We start from the raw sequence: 20,263 nt of genomic DNA on the forward strand, positions 1-20,263 counted from the left end.
CGTCAGCGTCACAGCCAGTGATGTGTTAGAGACTGTTTTGCACTTACGATAGTGTAGCATTCCGTGATTTTGTTGTTTAGGCCAAATAAAGTAGCGTATGTGGCACATACGATGGTCTTGCAGCAAATGAAAAACAAAATTAGCGTGCAAGACTATCGGAAGTGGCACATACGATACTCTTGCATGCATTAATTAAAATTGCATTGCACTTACGATATTTTATTTTATTAATTAAAAAATAATTAAGCAATTTTGAAACTTGGAACCTGGTTTAAAATGTGCGTTTTTATATGGCCTTCCATAATTCGTCAAAATCTCATTTTGGCCAAAAATGTCACTTACGATAGTGTAGCACTCTGGCGACGATCTGCTTTGTCAAAGGTCACTTTTCCAGATGTGCCCCTAGGCCCTATCCATATTTAAAAATGTAGAAAATCTCATAGGAAAATTGCTGAAAAATGGCTTGTGCCCCCTCCCCCATCAGGCCCGGTGCCCCCATCATGATCGGAGCCCCCTCATAGGATGTCTCCTACGCCACTGGGGATTACATATAATATTCGCTTTTAAAATTACCTAAGCTTACTGTTGGAGAGCAATATTCAAGAAAACAAACATGAATTTGTTCATTACATTAAATAACCCTAACCTAAATGGTTGTACATTGCAATTATAATCTGCTTGTTCCCCTTTTGGTGTGGGTGTAGTAAAGTATAAAGCCCCCATGAAGAATTGCGGTGGTCAAAATGTGGTTTTCAGTCAAAATTGATGTTAGTAAATATTATAGTGTTATAAAGACACACACAACAAATTTCTAAATGGTTGTACATTGTAATTATAATCTGCTTGTTCCCCTTTTGGTGTGGGTGTAGTCAAGTATAAAGCCCCCATGAAGAATTGCGGTGGTCAAAATGTGGTTTTCAGTCAAAATTGATGTTAGTAAATATTATAGTGTTATAAAGACACACACGACAAATTTCTAAATGGTTGTACATTGCAATTATAATCTGCTTGTTCCCCTTTTGGTGTGGGTGTAGTAAAGTATAAAGCCCCCATGAAGAATTGCGGTGGTCAAAATGTGATTTTCAGTCAAAATTGATGTTAGTAAATATTATAGTGTTATAAAGACACACACGACAAATTTCTTAAGAATGTGGGTCACCATGGCAACCCTGCAACCCCTCTTGCTACAGGTCTGAGTGTTGTATAGTTTATTACAAGTAAAAATGCCCCCAACATATCGAAACCTTTGGGGAACTAAGATTTTCCAAGCTATTCCACGCTTGAACTCCTATGGAAACACGGGCTAAAATTGGGTCCTTTTTTATATCTCTTGCCACCGAAACATAATTTATAGTGATATAACTTGGATCCGCTAGTTAATGCGCGAAACTTGTTTAGACTCACATATCTAGTGGTAATCTTTATATTTTTTGTCAAAAATCGCGAAAATTTCAGTGTAAATTTGTGTTTCTTGAAAAACCAGGAGCTTCTAGTCAGCTTCTCTTCACCAGAAAAATAAACAGCGCCATCTAATCACTTGGATCTCTTGAGTAAAATTTCTTCAAAGTGACCGCTTTCCATTGATGTAACATTCATTTTGATGGCTTCAGATTAAGACTCGCGTGTGTTCAAGAAAAAAAAATCGTGAATTCGAAGTCAAACTGAAATCTAGTCATCAGGCCATCATATCCTAGTCGTTTGCATAGACCTAAACATTTCGACGCACTGAATGCGCAAAGCCAATCGATCAGGAAATAAACAAACAACCCGCTGAAGAGGTTAAGTGGACTATTGTGTGTAACACGGACAAGCTTGGCTTCGCAAAGTTCGTGTAGATTCTTTCGTATTTGTGGCAAAATTGTAATTAAATTTTTAATTTTTGTATTATTCTGTAACCACAATATTGCAAAACAAGTAATACAGAATAAAAGGTGTGTTTTTGTTTGCAATAAAACACAATATAAAGTGGTTAAAATAGCAATAAACGAGTCGTATGTCAAAATTAAAAAAATTTGACCGATCCTCCAATTTCATTGACAGTATCGATCTGTATTCATTATGCGTGACCTGTGCATTCAGGCCAATTTTGATAGGGTCCTTTTCACTAAAAATGCATAAATTTGGACCCTGGATTTTTACAATTTGAAAGTACTGACTCTACAAAATTGTTCATTGATTAAAAAATTTGCTAGTACACATAATGCTTAAAACTAGCACCATCATTAATTAAAATAAAATATTTTTAGATATATATAACATCAGATAGATAATTTCACAGATGTTAATTTTTTATAGCCCTATCACAGTGCAAGTTAGAAGTAGATAAGATGCAGAAATTATTTGTGAAACTTCTTTTACTACTCAACTATATCCTCAATGAAGTAAAGTATCAAAATTATGAACTTTTGTGTGTTGAATTTGTCATATTTGGTCACATCCCTCTGCACTGATCACTGTGGATGTGACTGTGTGATAGATTATGATTCAGTGTGATAGTTGTATGTATTCCAATTTTAAATCAATGTTTCATCAACAACTTGTCAACATCATGATCTCCATAGTTGACATGCAAAAAAAATGTGCAGACCGCAGAAGCACAAAAATGAGCAGACGACGCAGCGCAAGTATAAACTGTCACCAATTCTGGTTCAAATTGACAAATTCCCATTACATAGTTCATTACCCTCCATGTAACTGTGATAACTGAAAGGTTGACCTATGATTGTAGAGTATGAGGTTTTTGTACCTAAAAGTAAATCCATGAGTGTACACAAATCAGGGTTGTAGCTATGCCAGTAATAAAGTTTTAAAAAATTCAATTTTTAAAAATTTTGAACAAATTATCTTTTCCTCATAAAATTAAAAAGAACGAAAGAACAATTTTTTTGGCCTATTCCCTGATCCCTCATGTTCACTAACAACATTGTGCCCCAAGCCAGCGCTCTAATTGGGTAGTAAAATTAGCTGGCACTCAACTTGGGCTAGCTACAACTCTGACAGGAATGTACTTATTGACAGATTTATACTATGTATGACTTCAGACAGTGTCCCAGCAAACACAAAATGTTTTCATAACATTTAACATTTTCAAAAGCCCCCACAAAGATTGCCATACACATATCAATGTCTGGTTATACAAAGTTACAAGAAACATTATAATGACAGTTTCAAATGAAAGCTGCCATATACGTTAAAATAAAGCTATTGAAAAGTTGATAGAACATTTCTTTCAAAATGTTTTGCAGACAATAATTTACAGTATCAACAATACCAAAACATTTTGGCAGTATACCGTAAAACCTCGTCTACAAGCATATAGAGTGCTTCTTATGAAAGCGAAATGAATCCAGGCGCCATTATCATTACCATTATCAAAGCATATACAAGTATTATTGTAAGACAAATAAATATTGGCATATTTACACTTGTTTGGTATTAATTTAGCTTTCATAAAAATGCTATATATGCTTGTAGACGAGGTTTTAAGGTATTTTGATTTAATGTTTTAATCTGTGTATTATGATCTTTATATAAACAAAAACATTTTAAACGTATTTGTGTTTCCGTGGAACTCCATAGACCAAAGCAATATGTTTAGATTTTTCAAGACACACAAAAATAGTTGAAGCATTAGCCTTGTTACATTTTAATGTTGGTTCAAATCAAATCACAACAACAATCTTGTGCATTGAAAATAATGTGCTTTACAGTATCATATAAAAGGGATTAATTTCCATGTTTGGATAAGGGAAATCTTTTGAAATAATGCACTTATATATCATTTTATAATATATATCCATGCACACCATCATTGCGTAGTTTCTCGTATCGTGCATGGGCTTCCTCCCCCATCTCATTTCTTACTACCAAGTCAGCCACCTTTCTGTTCCTGATTTTGCGTAGTTCGTTGCATCCTGGATTTTCTCCCATCTTAGTTCTTACCGCCATATCTTTCGCTACCATTCTGTCGTTGAGTTTCTTACATCAATGGCTTCCTCCTCATCTCATTTCCGACCACCATATCTTTCTCCCCCTTTCTGTTGACTCTTTGCTATCAAGTTGCGTAGTTTCTTCAAATTCTGCATCGTTGTCGGGTCATCAGGTTTTAGACGCAAGGCTACAAGGTAACTAGCCTCAGCTTCTGTTAATTTGTTGTTGATATGCAGCATTGCACCAAGGTTCATACGAGCGCTGGCATTCTATAAAAAAACATATCACAATCAAATTTTTTGTTTAGTGAAATAAACTGCATGAGGAATGCAGACCTGCTACTCCAGGTTCTTGCATATTTACCAGTACGCATGCTATAGTCCGTATACATTCTTCGAGTCAGTAAAGTATAATCAGATTTTGAGGTTTTCTCAAAAACTGTTAATTTTTGCAGGAATCTGTTATGCTAGCTGAATTCCTTGCATTATTTTCTTTCTGAAAATGTATACTTTTATGTACTTCTCATCATACAATAAAAAACAATATCCAAATTACGGACTCGAGAAAGGTATACAGACTATAATCTGTGAACTTTTAAAGCACTAGCACCAATTTACATATCATTTTACAAAGTTTTCACATGAAAAACCCTCCTATGCATGGAGATTTTAGTCAGGTCGTACATTTGTCTAAAACTGACTGATGTGTTTTGCAAAATTGTGTATAAGAATGTGTACCTAGGCTACGAATACACCCCGGGGGGATCACTCGCATACCAAAGTGGTTTGCATGCTCGTCCCAGCACCTCAAAAGTGGACCCTAAATGGCGTAATCAGTGTGGAAAATTTCACCCCTTATTGGCGTAAGGCTCTGTAAATCTTACCCCTAAAATATGGCGTAATTCGGCGTAAGAAACTAAAATGGACCCCTAAATGGCATAAATTCTAAAACAAACCCACTGAAGTTGACAAAATACACCCTAAACGTCGAAACTTTACCTAAAAAGCACCCTTTTTCCCAAAAACGTCGACGCCGCCACAAGGCCAAAAATCAACCCTTTTTAGACGTTTTTGGGGACGAGCATGCGTACCACTTTGGTATGTGAGTGACCCCCCCGGGGAATACACAGAGTGTGGGGACTGGGCTGCTACAACACATGCACACCAGTGGCATAGCCAGGGGGCCAGCTACCCCCTATGGAACATACCTCCCCTCTAACTGATCACAGAATTTCAACCAAAGACAAAATCAAGGTAAACCCGGGGGTAAACCCTACTTTATTTGACATGTACGTACGTGTACGCATTCTTAAAATACTGCATTTTTAAGTTTTTACTTGTGTAGATGCCGAGAATGATAATACGAAATATTGAAACCCTCAGCCAGGTACGACTGGACAGGGAAAACAAGCAGGAAATGGTTTTTTTTAAGTTCATGACATTTTCAGAGAAAATTGTATATAAAAAAAAACTTTATTCAATAAAAAAACTTCTAAGGTCGTGACTGCTGAGACGGTCGGTCGGAAGAGGACAAGCAAACAACAAAACTTATTTTTGGCCTTACTGTATTACACTCTAATGGTAATGTCACATGAAGAGAAGATCTCAACAGTTTTTCTTGCAAAAAAACAACTGTTTGCATTCTTCCCTCTGTGATGATGCAAACCTAAAGGTTAATGCTCTGCGTCATAAGCTTCAACATGAAAAGACCAAGTTTTGAGAAATTTTCTTAAAATATCAAGAGCTATCTTAAGAACCACTGAACCAATACTATGCTTGTTTGTACTCATTTTACTCAAATACGGTCATGACAATTTACAATTCTGAAATTTTTGAAAAATTTAATTAAAATTTGAAACTTGTCGTCTGCAGTCGACACCCGCGTGGAGAGAGTTAAGTAGAAGTAAAAACTATAGTACTACTTACATCGGGTTGAATTTTAACAGCTCTCTTGTAGTATAACTCTGCTTGTTCACCATCTTTGTTCTGTCTTAAAGCATTGGCAAGGTTAAAGGTCAAATCATAGTCATTTGGAAGATGGGCAAGTGCCATCTTGAACATGTCTGCAGCTTCTCCATGCTTGCTTTGGCTGCTCAGATACTGACCTGAGAAATGGTAAGAAGATGAGGTATTACTTGAAATAATGTTGAAATATTTCCATAAAAAAATTATAGTTTTCACTATCTTTTTAATTTCGAGCTATACAAATGAAGAAAAAACAAAAGAAAATCATTTTATTCCAGTGCCTGTGTCATCAGTGCATGTATCAGTCCATCAAACGTTAACACTGGTTAATGAGGTCAATCAACTCAATGTGTTATGAACATCCGATGGATTCACACATTGAGGCCATGCTCCTCAGCAAATGTTACTATACTGCTTTAATTAAAGTTGGCATTCAGTGAAAAGTGTTCAGCACAAAATTGTGACATGATCAAGGGGAATGAGTCACATGTCGGCCCTGGTCGAAAATGAGTTTTACACATGTTTCTAAAGAGGACATTTAGAGCTTTCAGAAACTGAAAACCCCATGTTGATACAACTTTTCTTTGTAAAGTTACGTCAATTTATCAATCGCTAAAAACAGTATAAAACAAAAGAATTTTAACACTTTCTTTGCCAATATCTCAAAATCAATATTAGCGACATCCGACTCATTTCCCTTGATCGTGTCACAATTATGAAAATTGTACCATTTTTAATGATGTAGTTGTGGATGAATCTTCTTGAATTGATCTTTTTGGTAAATCCGGAAAGCTTTTCCAAATTTACCCTGAATACATCACGCTGAGGTATGTATCATTACTACGCACAGTTCAACTTGCGGAGTGACATGATGGGGATAATCGTTACTGTGCATGTTGAACTAGGGAGTGACAATGTGCGTATCAGCATGGCATGTTCAATAGTAAAGTAAAGTAAAGGTTTTTGGATTGACTGAAACAGTGAATTCAACCTGATAAGGATACCGTATTGTTTGTAATAAACGCCCCGGGGGCGTTGCATTTTTTCAAAAGGGGGGCGTTTATTGGAAGTGAATTGTCAGTGAAAAAAGCTTAAAAATAATGTTCAATTTCCCGATGGTGCTCCTATTAAAAGGAGGGATTCACACTATACATGATGGCGGCGCCCATGGAAAATGATATTTTTGTGGGGAATACAACAAAATTACACCTGTAAGTGCATGGAATTAGTGAAATTCTACCATAATTAGGCAGTGAAATGGATGGGAATTGAGTCATAATAGGTTTTGTCCATTCAATGACTGATGCAAGTTTTAAGCTTACCTACACGATATGTCATGGAAATGTTTAGCATTTTTGTCAATTTTCACAGAAAAATTGGAGGGGAGCGTTTATTAGAGGGGGGCGTTTATTACAAACAATACGGTAAGTATAAATTTTTTTTTAAATTTAAAAAGAGTTTAGGATGAAACTCCCCGAGTACACTAATGTGATATTTAGTCTGCACGATATTCTCCTGCGATACTCTCTTTTCATGTTCATTCACCTGTGTATGAACAACCTTGTCCACATAAAATTGGGAAAGGTTTGAGCACATAACAAAAGAGCAAGCTCCGAAATCCTGTGTTAAAGGTACGGAGCATGAAACTGTCTGTATAACAAGGAACAACTTTTCTTATGGCCAACAGCTTTTAAAGCAAGTTAGTTGTCACATGGTTTCTCATGCACACATCGTTGAAATTATTAACATTTCAATTTGATGTGATATTCAAGTTATGCTAGCAAATGTGTTGATGTTATAACACATCTTTGGGCTAAGAACAACATCAATACTTACCATAATGTTGGTAAACAGCGCTATTTGTTGGATCCAACTCAACAGCTCTGTTCAAGAAATGTTCCGCATCAGCAATACGATTCTGTCAAGAGGCATCAAAGGATTATAGTGTCAATTATACATCAACCAAACTTGTGACTTTCTAGATTTTAGGCTGTCCAAAAATTATGTGCACCTCCTTGTAATTTATCCTATGTAACATATAGAAAAGTTTTCCTATGAAAGTCTCTTTAAATAAATCATACTCGACTCCAGTGTGTGCACGCTGTGTGTACAGAGGCGTTCGGGGTCAATGCACAATGCATACATTACCACACAACACACTAAGCAGGGCTGTACGGAAGAGGGTATGGTTTTTCCTACAGTACGACGGCACCAATCAGATTCCTTTTTAGAGGGTTGAATCTGGCAAAGTATTTCTAGGAAATACCGTTTAAGCCAAGTCAATCGGACTTTCTATTATCAAGTGAGGGCCATCTATAGCACGCTACTTTAATGACACGGGGTGCATGTCAGTGTATTTGGCTGTAAATCGAGTGAGATTTTGGGAATACCTTGCTGTGTTTAGTCCTCCTGTACAACGAGGTCTTTCATCAGATTTCCTTGAAAAATCGGGGAAAGTAAAGTTTAATATATACTTGAGACAATTAAGAGTGAGCCAAAAAATTAAAGACTTTCCCTTCATAATAATTGAAGTTGAAAGAGAAAAAAGACAATTTTCTCCCATTGCTTAACTGTGGGACCCCTTTTATTTGAGCAAAAGAGACTACTTTTCCATATGTGGTACATCTAAATTAATTGGAAGTAATGAAACCTTTTACCTCTAAAATGTGAAAAAGAGAAGATAAAAGAAAAGACTAATTTTTTTAGCTTTTTAGAAAAAAATCAACTTGACAAGACACATTCAATAATTGCAGTTGTTGTTACTCTTTTGATAAATTATGTGTTCTTTTTTATAACGATTTTTACGATTTCAAATCAAACCTAATTATCCATGATTGTGCTTCAAGTAAAATGATCTTGACATTTCAAACATGTTCATTAATCTCTAGCTCTGAATTCATATTTCAATCATATCAAAATGTCCTTGTTCTCTTTCTAACCTCACACTACAAAATGTAGGCTCACAAAGTTGTGCTCAAAATTGGCATTGAAAACATCAATTTTTCTAGTTCTTAAGCTGAATTATACTCTATCGCCGAGTGATTGTGATGTACCACTTTGGGAAAGCGATCGCCGAATTTTTGCATTTATACTTATCACGGTGATAGCAATTGCAGACGACGATTAAAAATATTCTTAATGCCGCAAAATACATTTTTAGAACATCCATTGCAGTCAATAATTATTGTTTTGATTTAATTCATCACTCAAGGTAAATAATCAAGAAAGGTAAATTAAAACCCTAACACCCATATATACCACAAAATACCACGATGAAAACCACTACGCATGCGTGAATCCCAGGGTCTGCGATGACGCAATCACCCCTAAGTGTTAAATGCTCACGGAATTGCTGCCCCGGGCAGCGTTACCCGTGTAGCTACCGGTTCGTGATCATGTGCTTGGCATACAGGGGGTCTAAGGTTCGAATCCCGGGGGTGCCAAGTGACTTCTTTGTTCATCTTCTCTCCCTTTTTGTATCTTCTTTAACTTCCGATATCAAAAAGCAGTGTTTGGTGTTAGGGTTAGATAAGATGTATTTTTCCAGATTAAAGCCTATATTGGCCCTAACACCCATAAATACCACAAAATACCATGATGAAAACCACTACACATGCGTGAATCCCAGGGTCTGCGATTACGCAATCACCCGGGGCAGCGTTACCCGTGTAGCTACCGGTCCGTGATCGTGTGCTTGGCATGCGACGGGTCTAAGGTTTCGAATCCCGGAGGTGCCAAGTGACTTCTTTGTTCATCTTCTCTCCTTTTTCATATCTTCTTTAACTTCCGATATCAAAAAGCAGGGTTTGGTGTTAGGGTTAATTAATTAGCAAAATAAAAGATCCAGTGGGTTGGAAATGATTGGCTGATGCATTCATGTGTCAAGCAACATCGCTTCAAGTTGAGATTACTTTAACTTGCAAAAGCGATGTCATTTTTGCCTCAGCGATTTGCATCAATTGATCAGCTTGACGCTCTGAAAATGGAAGTAAAGACTGAACATGCATGAGAATCGCTTTTCTGCAAAAGCGATCAAGTACAAGTTCAGCTTTAGTGATAACTACATGAGTGGTTGAAAGTCCATGGTGATTTAAGCTCACATAACAGTTTCCTAACCCAAAAAACACACCAGAGGATAACAGGTCCTTAAAGGGGCACTTTGTGATCCACAGCCTCATCCCCCACTTACTCTAAAAAAGTTGAGATTTTACACCATCTGAAACCTAGGACTACATAATGATTGTGTGCACAACATTTTCTTGCATATTCCGTCGTTTGACAAAGACATCCAATTTGTATTTCCTACCAGTGGCGTGCGCAAGGGGGGGGGGGTTGCAGGGGGGCCATGGCCCCCACTTTTGTTGGTCATTTGGGAGATTCGGGGGAAAAACATCAAAATTTGCTCCTAATGAGAGACTCCATTCGGGGGAACTGAACAATCTGGCCACCCCACTTTCAATGTGCTGCGCACGCCACTGTTTCCTACCTGTCCCTTCTGTAGCCTAAGGAGCAACTATGCATAACTCGCAAATTAAATGTCCTAATTAACTGAAATTTGAGAAATTATATCTAGAGGATGCTAGTATCTGGAAATACAACTTTAACATCATTCCTTAGCAATTTGCAAAATTGCTAAGGTCTGTTTCTGTCAAGTTCTTTCTTTCTTTCTTTCTTTCTTTCTTTCTTTCTGTCAATCTTATAATGAGCCACCGTAGCCATATGCTTTGAGCCATGTTGACCATAGTTGGTCATTAGGACCATTGGGTGGGGGGACAAATGAAACATGATCAACTTCAGGTCAAAGGTCATCCACTTCCGCCAATGGCCAAAAACGTGATTTCACTAAAAATGCTACTCCTTCCACAAATTACGCAGCACGATGATGGCACTTTGGTATATGCATCAGCTATACCCAGTGTCTAAAAGTTATTGTCCAGAATCGGGGTCAAAGGTCATTAAGGGGATACTTCCGGTATATGACCAAATACCCTAAAATGATGCTTCTGTCGCAAATATATATAGTACAACAATGTTACTTGGTCATCAGGACTAATAGCTGGTGGCACAAATGTCACATGACCAACTCAAGGTCAAAGGTCATGGAAAGGTTATTATGGCCGAAAATGTTATTTCCTATTATTTTTACTAAAACTGCTACTCCTTACTATATTACACAGCAAGATGACGTCACTTGACACATGCATTAGCCTTAAGGTCAAAGGTCATACGAAGGTTATTATGGCTGATGTGAATTTCTGTTCTGTTGATAAAAATAAGTCATTCCACAAATTATAGCATGACATTACTTGCATACAACCATTGGGGTCAAAGGTCATTGGGTCAAAGGTCATTGGGGTCAAAGGTCATGTAGGTATTACTTCCAGTATGTAGCAAATTACCTTAGGAAGTCTCACTATAATAGCGCATGACCAAAGTTGCACAGAAATATTTACATGAATATTGAATAATTTTGGTTAGGCCAAATAAAAAATAATCATGTTTCGCGTCTTCTCCCGCTTCCTTTTTTGAGGTTTCTTCAATTATATTTTTATTTTTTGAAATTCAGTTATAACTTTAAAAAAATATGTCTTGGGAGTAAAGATGCTTTCTATAGCCTTGCCAATATACAAGAAACACTTTTGGAAGGATTTGTGATAATTAGAGGAGGCCTATCTCTTTGAACAAGATATAAAAAGAGGCCTCCTCCTTTTTCCAGGCATTATTGTGTGCGCTAAAACAGTTCTAATTATGGGTATTTGCACCAATTTTACGATAAAAAAAATCCCCATCTTCCTCCTTTTTGAAACATGTTTTTTATTTTACTTGGCCTTATCAAAATGATTTCACATACTGTAATAGTATGGAAAATAATTATGTAATATAATTTATGATTGTAATTATAATACATGTACTACAAGCATCTGTTCATACATGTAGGACTATATTCCAATGAATTATACTATGCTGGACCATTTGAACTCGCATATATGCTATAGGTGAGCTAACGAATTAACCTTGGTCTCTAGCCAAATTCCAAAGTTATAGTGCATTTCAAAAAAAGACCTCTCAGTAAAATCAGCATAATATACTACCTCTTACATGCATTCATGCTATATAGCTGGGCTAATTAGCTATAGGCCTAGGTAATTAGCTATTGCTAAGGTCGCGTATATGTGTATGCGCAATTAGCTCTAGTTCAATATTATTCTTGTCTGTGGTATAGACAAATCCGATTCCACACATTCCTACACCTCAATGGCAGCCATTGAAGGGGGCCATCCCACCTGAAATGTGAAATGATGCAGGCTTTGTGGTAATTTTAAACTGTGTTCCATCACCCGTGTGACAAAAGGATGCTGAAAGTTTACAATGCAATACAATATATAAAGATTGATTTTGAAGTAGAGTTTTTCCACCCAATTGGGCAGTTACAACACCACTTTGGTGCGGATAGCCCTCAGTAATGGCGGAATGAATTCTGACCATCACTTGGCTCGTCGGATTAGTGTATACTTGCACAATGAACACACCAATAATGACTCATTCAAATGTTAGCCCAAATTATGACAAATGTTGAACCTACTTGTAGTGCAGTCCACCCTCTTGCCTTAGAAATGACAGATAATTGCCAGACAGGGCCTGACCAGATTTTCAATCTTATACAATACTTACCGTTTTACTGAGCATGTTGGCATAGGTAAGATGGACTGGTACATGGTCTGGTTTGGCTTTCAAGGATTCCTTGTACCATCTCTCTGCTTCTGACAGTCTACCTAACTTATAATAAGTCTCACCTATACAATACAAAAAGGGAAAAAAAGCATCAGCACACTATATGAATTCATTGACTACTATGGCAAAAGACACATTATAAACCATTTAGCAACAACTGGGGACTTGCAGCTAAGAAGAGCACACCCTATGCATACCATAATAAACCGTCACAGCCAGGATCAGCTCCCAGAGTTCTTTTACGGGTATAACCAAAACAATAAGCGGTTAGCTCCTTGTCCATGGGAATTCCAAATTTTCTGAATTATTTCACAAGAACCAGGCCTGGAAAAAATGTTTATTTACCGGCAAACCAAGCCAAATTTCCCTCCTGCAGGGCAGGATATCCCACCATTTCTTATGTATTTCTTTATCTAGAGAAGCTAAATTTCCCTCCAAAACACAAAATTTCTCAGCAAGGAGCTTCCCAAATTCCTTATTTTTCCAGGCCTAAGGAGAACAAACAGGGACTGCTGCGCCAGGGCTCGGACAATTAACCATAGTCTAATGCTTAACCTTGCCTAATAATGCTAAAAATCTCTTTAAAAAAGTTAGAAGATGGGGAAATGTCGTTTTTTGAGGCATTTTCAGTTTGAAACTTTCTTGGATGTTTGTTCAGCTTGCAAAATTAATTTAATTTACATGAATTTAAAGCTTTAAGCGTTCTTTTTCAAAGTCCAAAAAGGTCCAAATTTTTTTTTAAAGTCCACTTTTTCAAAATCAGCCCCCCCCCCCAATAAATCCTGATTAGGGCCTCCCCAACACTTTAAACCAGAGATAAATACAGGCATGAACTATTACCTTTTACCATCAGTGCTGCAAATTTGTATGCTTATTTGTTTTTTAATAATTGCCTATTCCAGTTACAGGAGAAATAAATATAAATCCAAATTGATTGATTTGGTTGACAACATTAATTAAAGAAATATTGCATTTGGTTCTGTATACTGATGTGACATGAACTAGCACTATGGACCATGATGGCCTCATCCAAATGGCATTGTTCAATGACCTCAATTAAACAATCATAGTGCAAATTTCGACCTCCAGTTGCAGAGTATGAGTTTTTGTACCAAAATTTTCAAAGGTCATTCAATGAATGTGCAAATGTATTGGGGTTAAAGAACTGCGCACTGATGGGTGAGCTTGTTGTGGATCCTAGTGTAGGAGTCTCCACCCAAATGACAACTGTAATCCTATTGCCATTTATTTTCCTTGAATAAACAGTTGACAAGCTGACTTGTCCTGTCATTTTACTTGTAATATCCAATTCATCATTGAATCTAATGACTTTCAACTCACTTGATACTGACTACATTTGATCCTTTTATTTATTGTTTTGATTTTTGACACTGCAGAAGCATTTCCTACCAGAATTATTCAAAGTCAAAAAGAGCTGTATTATTTCTCCAATTAGGTATTTCGTTTTTGTATTTCTTTCTGATATTTTTTTTTCTGTATTTCTTTTTGGTAGCTCAATTTGGTGACTTTTGAAAATTGTCCCTGTGACTTTTAAAGATTTCCTGTCCCATAGAAACCAATAGTTAAGAGAAAAATTGGGCAACTATTCAATTATTTGTCCCGCAATTTGGGCTCAAATGTTTTGTAACCATGTAAAAAAATTATAGGATTGCACAAGCAGAGCTTATACTCATAATTGGCACTAAGTACATATTAAAGAATCAAAACTTACAGGGAACATGCGAAACAATCAGTGGAGGTACAGCACCACCACAATTAGTACATAAGCAAGACAAGGAGGGGCACTTAACAAAAATGATCATATGGGTATGCTCCACCATAGGTATTTGAGGAAACAATACCTATGGCTCCACAAAAGACCATTTCGGACCGCACAGCTTCAAATGACCCATTAATTTCACAAAAACAGAGTGCTGAAAGACCTTTTATTTTGATAATTTCAGCAATAAAAATCTCCCAAATAGATAATTTCTGGGTTTTTTAAAGCATTTTTCAACCAGAAAGCCTTTGGAAGATTTTGGCAGTTTGCAGCTCCGAATGACCCCCCTTTTTACCAATATGCTGTTAGCTCCCCAAACCATCTCCATTTCAAGTTCCGTGGGATGCATACCCATTACCCACCAACAGTTAATGGGCTATTCCATTTAAAATCCATACTACCCCTGTGGAAGATTTAGCTAAAGTCTTCCACAAAGGGAGTATGAGTTTTGAATGGAATTGACAATTGGGTAACTTCCATTTGAAATACTCACTCCAGTTGTAGAAGATATAGGTAAAGCCATAATACAGTGGGGAGTATGAGTTTCAAAATTATTAACCCTGACCAATTACATTTAAAAAACATACTCCCCCTGTTGAAGATATTTCCAAAATCTTCCACAGGGGTAGTATGGATTTCAACTGGAATAGCCAATTGACTTGCAGCACTTCTACAATACCTTACCTAGCATGTTGAATAGACTCTGTGGTGCGTAGTGGTCTGGTCTCCTATCTATTGCCTCTAGAAACACCTGCAGTGCTTCCTGTACATAAAAAGAATTATCAATAATTCATACACTACTCAATTACTTACTATCCTATGGCTTTCATTTGTAAGACATATGTGATGGACCAAGATGTTATACAGCATAAAGAAACATTATGGTGTCATTTATCAATTTGATGGATCCATATATCGAGGGAGTGGTGCAATAAAGGCCTATATGCAATAGCTGCCAGGGGTCATATGTGTACAATGTAGAATGCAGTTATGGTCAAATTGTCTATAGGGCAGCTATTGCAGATAGGCCATATCATATTCATCATATCAAGGGTTTAGAGCAAGAAAGGCCTATCTGCAATAGCTGCCAGGTGTCATGTGTACAATAGAATGCAGAAATGGACAAATTGTCTACAGGGCAGCTATTTCAGACCTTTCTTGAAATAAACCCTCGATATCAAGGTGTCAGTTTGATGTTTTACTGACACTGAATACATTCAATATTTTTACTTTTGATTTCAATGTAGAAGAGCTTTTCTAGCCTTTGAGATATTAAATATAAAATTTTTATGACACTGACAGTTTATATATCTCTGCAGAGCTTCAGAAGATACATTATTGAAACTGAAAACATAACTTTAAAATTTGATAGATATCAGGGACGATTGCAATTATCTTAAGTGTTAGAATATATGTTTATTTAATGAATATATTTAAGTTATTTTACTTTTATTATCATTTTTGTTTAATAAACTCAAGCTTGTTGGCAACTGACCATTATAAGATGATACAAATATCTTGCACTGAGGCCACCTATTAATCTTATTTCCAAATTTTGAGTTATTTTGCTCCTGTGGTTTTGATATTAGAAGCAAAAATGTGTATACTGGGGATTCCCCACCCCATGTGCACTAAAGACAGCTGCGGTGACAGGGTTCGATTTAGAGGGGTTTTACATGCACAAATGCATGTAACTTTGGCTCTGTGCATTTAGAATTTTGCCTGTGCATGCAGAATTTTGTGTTATTCAGCCCATTTTGAGGAAAAAATCAGAGTTGTGCATGTAAATTTTATTTTCTAAATCGAACCCTGTGCGGTGATATTTTCACTATTAAATGGCACTATTTTTGCTGTAATAGAATAAAAATATATTCTAATGTTGTAAATAACAATATCCTTTACACCCGGAAATGTGTCCCCTGCAGTAAAAACATTTAAATATTAAATGGGTTCAGATGTATACCCATTATATATGCCTTTACTTCCCCAGACACATTATGTGGGTGTAAAGGATACCCCTTTCTTAAAATGCTCTGTGTATTGATAACTTCAACATAAAAAGTTTTGAGACACTTTTTCAAAATATCAGGTATCTCAAGAAGAACCACTAAACAGTTGCCCCGGAACTGGGGGGGGGGGCAATAATATTGGTGGCTATGGAAAAGTACCATTGCCCCCCCCCTCCACTAATAATTTGGGCCAGGCATATTTAAAATCTTCCGAAGCTTCTGCTGAACCAAAACTGGGCTTGTTTGTACTCATTTTAATGCATATTTCATACCGATTCCAAATATGGCCATGAGACTTTACAACTCTGACATTTTTTAAAGAAAATATGTTCTGTGGAGGTTAATTCAATAAAATACTGATAAAACAGACTACATTCCCACAATCAATTTAGTGACACTGATGTGACTTATACCGTACTGACGCGAGTATAGTCCCACCCCGTTTTTGGGTGAACATTTTTCAAAATTGGGGGGTGGGACTATACTCGAATTTCAACAACAAAAAAAAAAAAAAAATTGTTAAATTTTTTTTTAAATTTTTTTTTTTTCGGTTTTGTTGTGTCCCTGGACCTAGACCTAAATGCTAGGGTCATTCATGGTTGACTAAAAAAAAAAAAAAAAAAAAAAAAAAAAAATTCAAGATGTTTTGTATTTTTAATATGAAAATTGATAATTTGTTTTCATGTCATAGTCTATTAATGATTTCAAAATTCATTGAATTTGAATGCATTTTGATATCATTAATAGAGTATGACATGAATACACTTTTTTTTTTTTTTTTTAATTTCTGAAATTTTTCGAAAATTTGGGGGTGGGACTTTACTCGAAGGTGGGACTATACTCGCGTCAGTACGGTACTTATAGTACAAAGTGAGGACTGAAAACTTCAAAATTAAATCCCCTGTAGATATGGTGGCCACTGGCATGCAATGACCATTGCCATTAAAAAAACCATCTTGCATGCAGCATTTTACCAAAGACAACATGTTTGTTTTACTCTATCAAATCAATCAAAACTGGCCTAAGCTTGGATATGTTGTTGTACCATCTCTGACGCATGAATTATTCATAATACTTTTATCATGTACTGACGCTCAAGTCGGAATGAGATTGCTTTGCGCTTCCAAGAGGTCATTTACCCTTAGACAGATGGTTGGGCCATTCATAAAGAATGGGGCACACAGTGTTATCACTCAAGTGATTCTCTATTACAAGCCTTAAAATCTAAGAGAAATTAGAGCACTAAATTATTAAGACAATGTATAAAGCTTAATTTTTACCTAGCTATACTCCTGCACAGGTTGCAAATGCTGGCAGTTTATCAGTTTCAAAGGCTATGACAAAGACTAATCAAAGTCCCCATAAACTTCAGCAATCTTTTCCACCAAATTCTGCCAAAATATATGCTACACTTTTGTCCAATTTTAGCCCCTAAACAGTCAACAATCTGCAAACTCAGCAATCGGTCAGTTTGAAAAACCATACTTTAAAAAATAGTAAGTCAACTAATTTCCCCCACCACAAAGAAGGCTGGGTGCCCCTCCCCCAAGGGATAGAATTTCATCATAAATGTTGAATTATCTACATCACACCTGTATTCTCCCTCTCACCGGAAACTGACCAATGAAAGGGATGAATAGGAACAGTTAAGAGATGTCCACACAGCATGTCCATCTCAAGAATTGGCCAATTTTAGGATCTTAACCCTATCCACGCGGGTGTCGACTGCAGACGAAATGAATAAAAAAAATTTTTAAAATTCAAAAATTTCAGAAATGTAAATTTTCATGACCATATTTGGAATCTGCATGAAAAATGCATTAACATGAGTACAAACAAGCCTAGTATTGGTTCAGTAGTTCTTAAGATAGCTCTTGATATTTTGAGAAAATATCTCAAAACTAGGATTTTTGGAGCTTGAAGCCTATATTGACAGCACATAAAATATTAATGTATTGACATTTTATGAAGAATCAAGATTACATAGGTGTGAGATTGTTCACTTTTTATGTAGATTTTGGCCAACATACCAAGGTTACCTAAGACTTATGAGCTCTTAGGCCAAAAAAAGTGTTTGTTTGCCCAGACATGGCCAACCCAAAAAATCAAAAAACATCACACCTTTTTTTTTTTTTAAACAATGCTATAAAAATAAATAAAATAATGGTTTTTTTCCTATAAAAAATACCAAATGACACTTAAAAGTTAATATTCCTGGCAATCACAGCTTTCATTTTTCCCATTTAGCCCTCCCAACAATATTTCACCATCAATCAACATCAATATAGAGAACCAAGCATGACAAGTATGGTCTGGTCTTCCAGCCCGTCACCCTTGCAACAAGCATGCATTTATACTGAATTTATGCTGAATTTTTATCAAGATTTTGTTTTCAAAGAGATTAAACTTTATGTGGTAAGGTTGAAATACATTAAAGTTTGACAAAAGTACAAAATGTAAGGCTGAATGTTGTATATATTCTCTTACCTCGCTTGCTGCAACATGTGTACAGATCTAAGACCAAAAAAATCAACCTACCGACCCACTCCTTTCTACCCCATGTTTGGGCAAACAAACACTTTTTTTATGGCTATGAATTTTGAAGACAGACTTTGGTGAAGGCCTGTAGCTAAAATGTGTATGTGAGGGAGGGGGAATGGGGCATGGATCTCTTCCGAAGAATGTTTACTTTTCAGAATAAGTTAAAATGTACCTTAAATGTCAACACTTTACATGAAGTCAATACTATAGGGTAAACAACTCAAAATAGTACCCAAAGTTTCCAAAAAAAGTTTACTTCACCAATCTGCACCTTGACATCCTTGCTATAGGCCTGGAAGAGGTTTTTAAAATGAATATTACAGTTATCAAGGGTATTCTCACATTCTAACAAAGTTCTACATGAAAACAAATTGTTTAAATCAATCTGAAGTTGAGTCCCCACATTTCTTGGCATTTTGATTAATTGATCAACATTTTTTGATTTGATTTGTTCGGGTTTTGACAACCCTGGATAACCCAAGAAAGCCTCTATTGAAGCGAAATACATGTACAGGTATGGCTCTCTGCACACGGAACCGACGGCTTAACATCCCCTCCAAAGGACGGAGTACTTTCAGGATTCATTTACCCAATTCTAAATGAACCATGGGGAGAGCGGAAGTCTGAATTTAATCTACAGAAGTTGCCAGTTAATTTCAGACTTTTTTTTCCAAGTCAATATCCCAGCAAATCGCCACCGCCGGGAATTGAACCCGGGACCTCATGCACTAAAGGCCAGTACCCTAACCATTGCACCACACTCTCCCACATCATTCTAAGTTGTTTGAGTCTATAGATATCATCAATCCTGTATGGATTCAGTAGCATCATATATGTCCAATCCAGGTCAAAGGGAGCATTGTTACTATTCCTTTCCCTGGTCATAACAAGTGAGATATGCTTGTGGCAAACTTGAATTTGACTTCTACTAATCGTGACTAGAATAACTTATGTTTCAGATAAAGTCTACTATTCATCAACACAAATATTATGTGGCATGAATGAAGAGCATATAAAACATTTTGTATAATTTGACATTTTGAAATGTCAAATGATGTATGCTTGTTCCTTTAATTAAATTGCAACTTCTCTTGCTGCACAAGACAAATGATGGAGTGTTCACTGACTATTCAGTGAACCTGGGACCTTCAGTGTACTGGTCCAATGCTCTATCAACTATGCTATATCAAATACACAGAGGGTAAGAGGCTCTCACATCATACACTGGTACAAATAAACATTTATACAGTACATTCTCGCTGCGAGATCAATGAATGATACATTTCTTAATATATATTTCAAACTAA

The 20,263-nt window shown here is 36.4% G+C and overlaps 1 protein-coding gene across 1 annotated transcript in view; it reads right to left on the minus strand.

The window, feature by feature from the left end:
• Positions 1 to 2,974: 2,974 nt before the first annotated feature.
• Positions 2,975 to 20,263, minus strand: part of LOC140165808 (protein O-mannosyl-transferase TMTC2-like) — an 89,673-nt gene continuing 72,384 nt past the window's right edge. The window contains 5 exon segments of the mRNA XM_072189130.1: positions 2,975 to 4,199; positions 5,856 to 6,034; positions 7,731 to 7,812; positions 12,567 to 12,688; positions 15,091 to 15,169. Coding sequence (XP_072045231.1) covers positions 4,005 to 4,199; positions 5,856 to 6,034; positions 7,731 to 7,812; positions 12,567 to 12,688; positions 15,091 to 15,169 — 657 coding nt within the window. The 3' untranslated portion in view covers positions 2,975 to 4,004.

The sequence above is a fragment of the Amphiura filiformis genome, chromosome 12 (genome assembly GCF_039555335.1).
Source record: "Amphiura filiformis chromosome 12, Afil_fr2py, whole genome shotgun sequence".
Taxonomy (NCBI): domain Eukaryota; kingdom Metazoa; phylum Echinodermata; class Ophiuroidea; order Amphilepidida; family Amphiuridae; genus Amphiura; species Amphiura filiformis.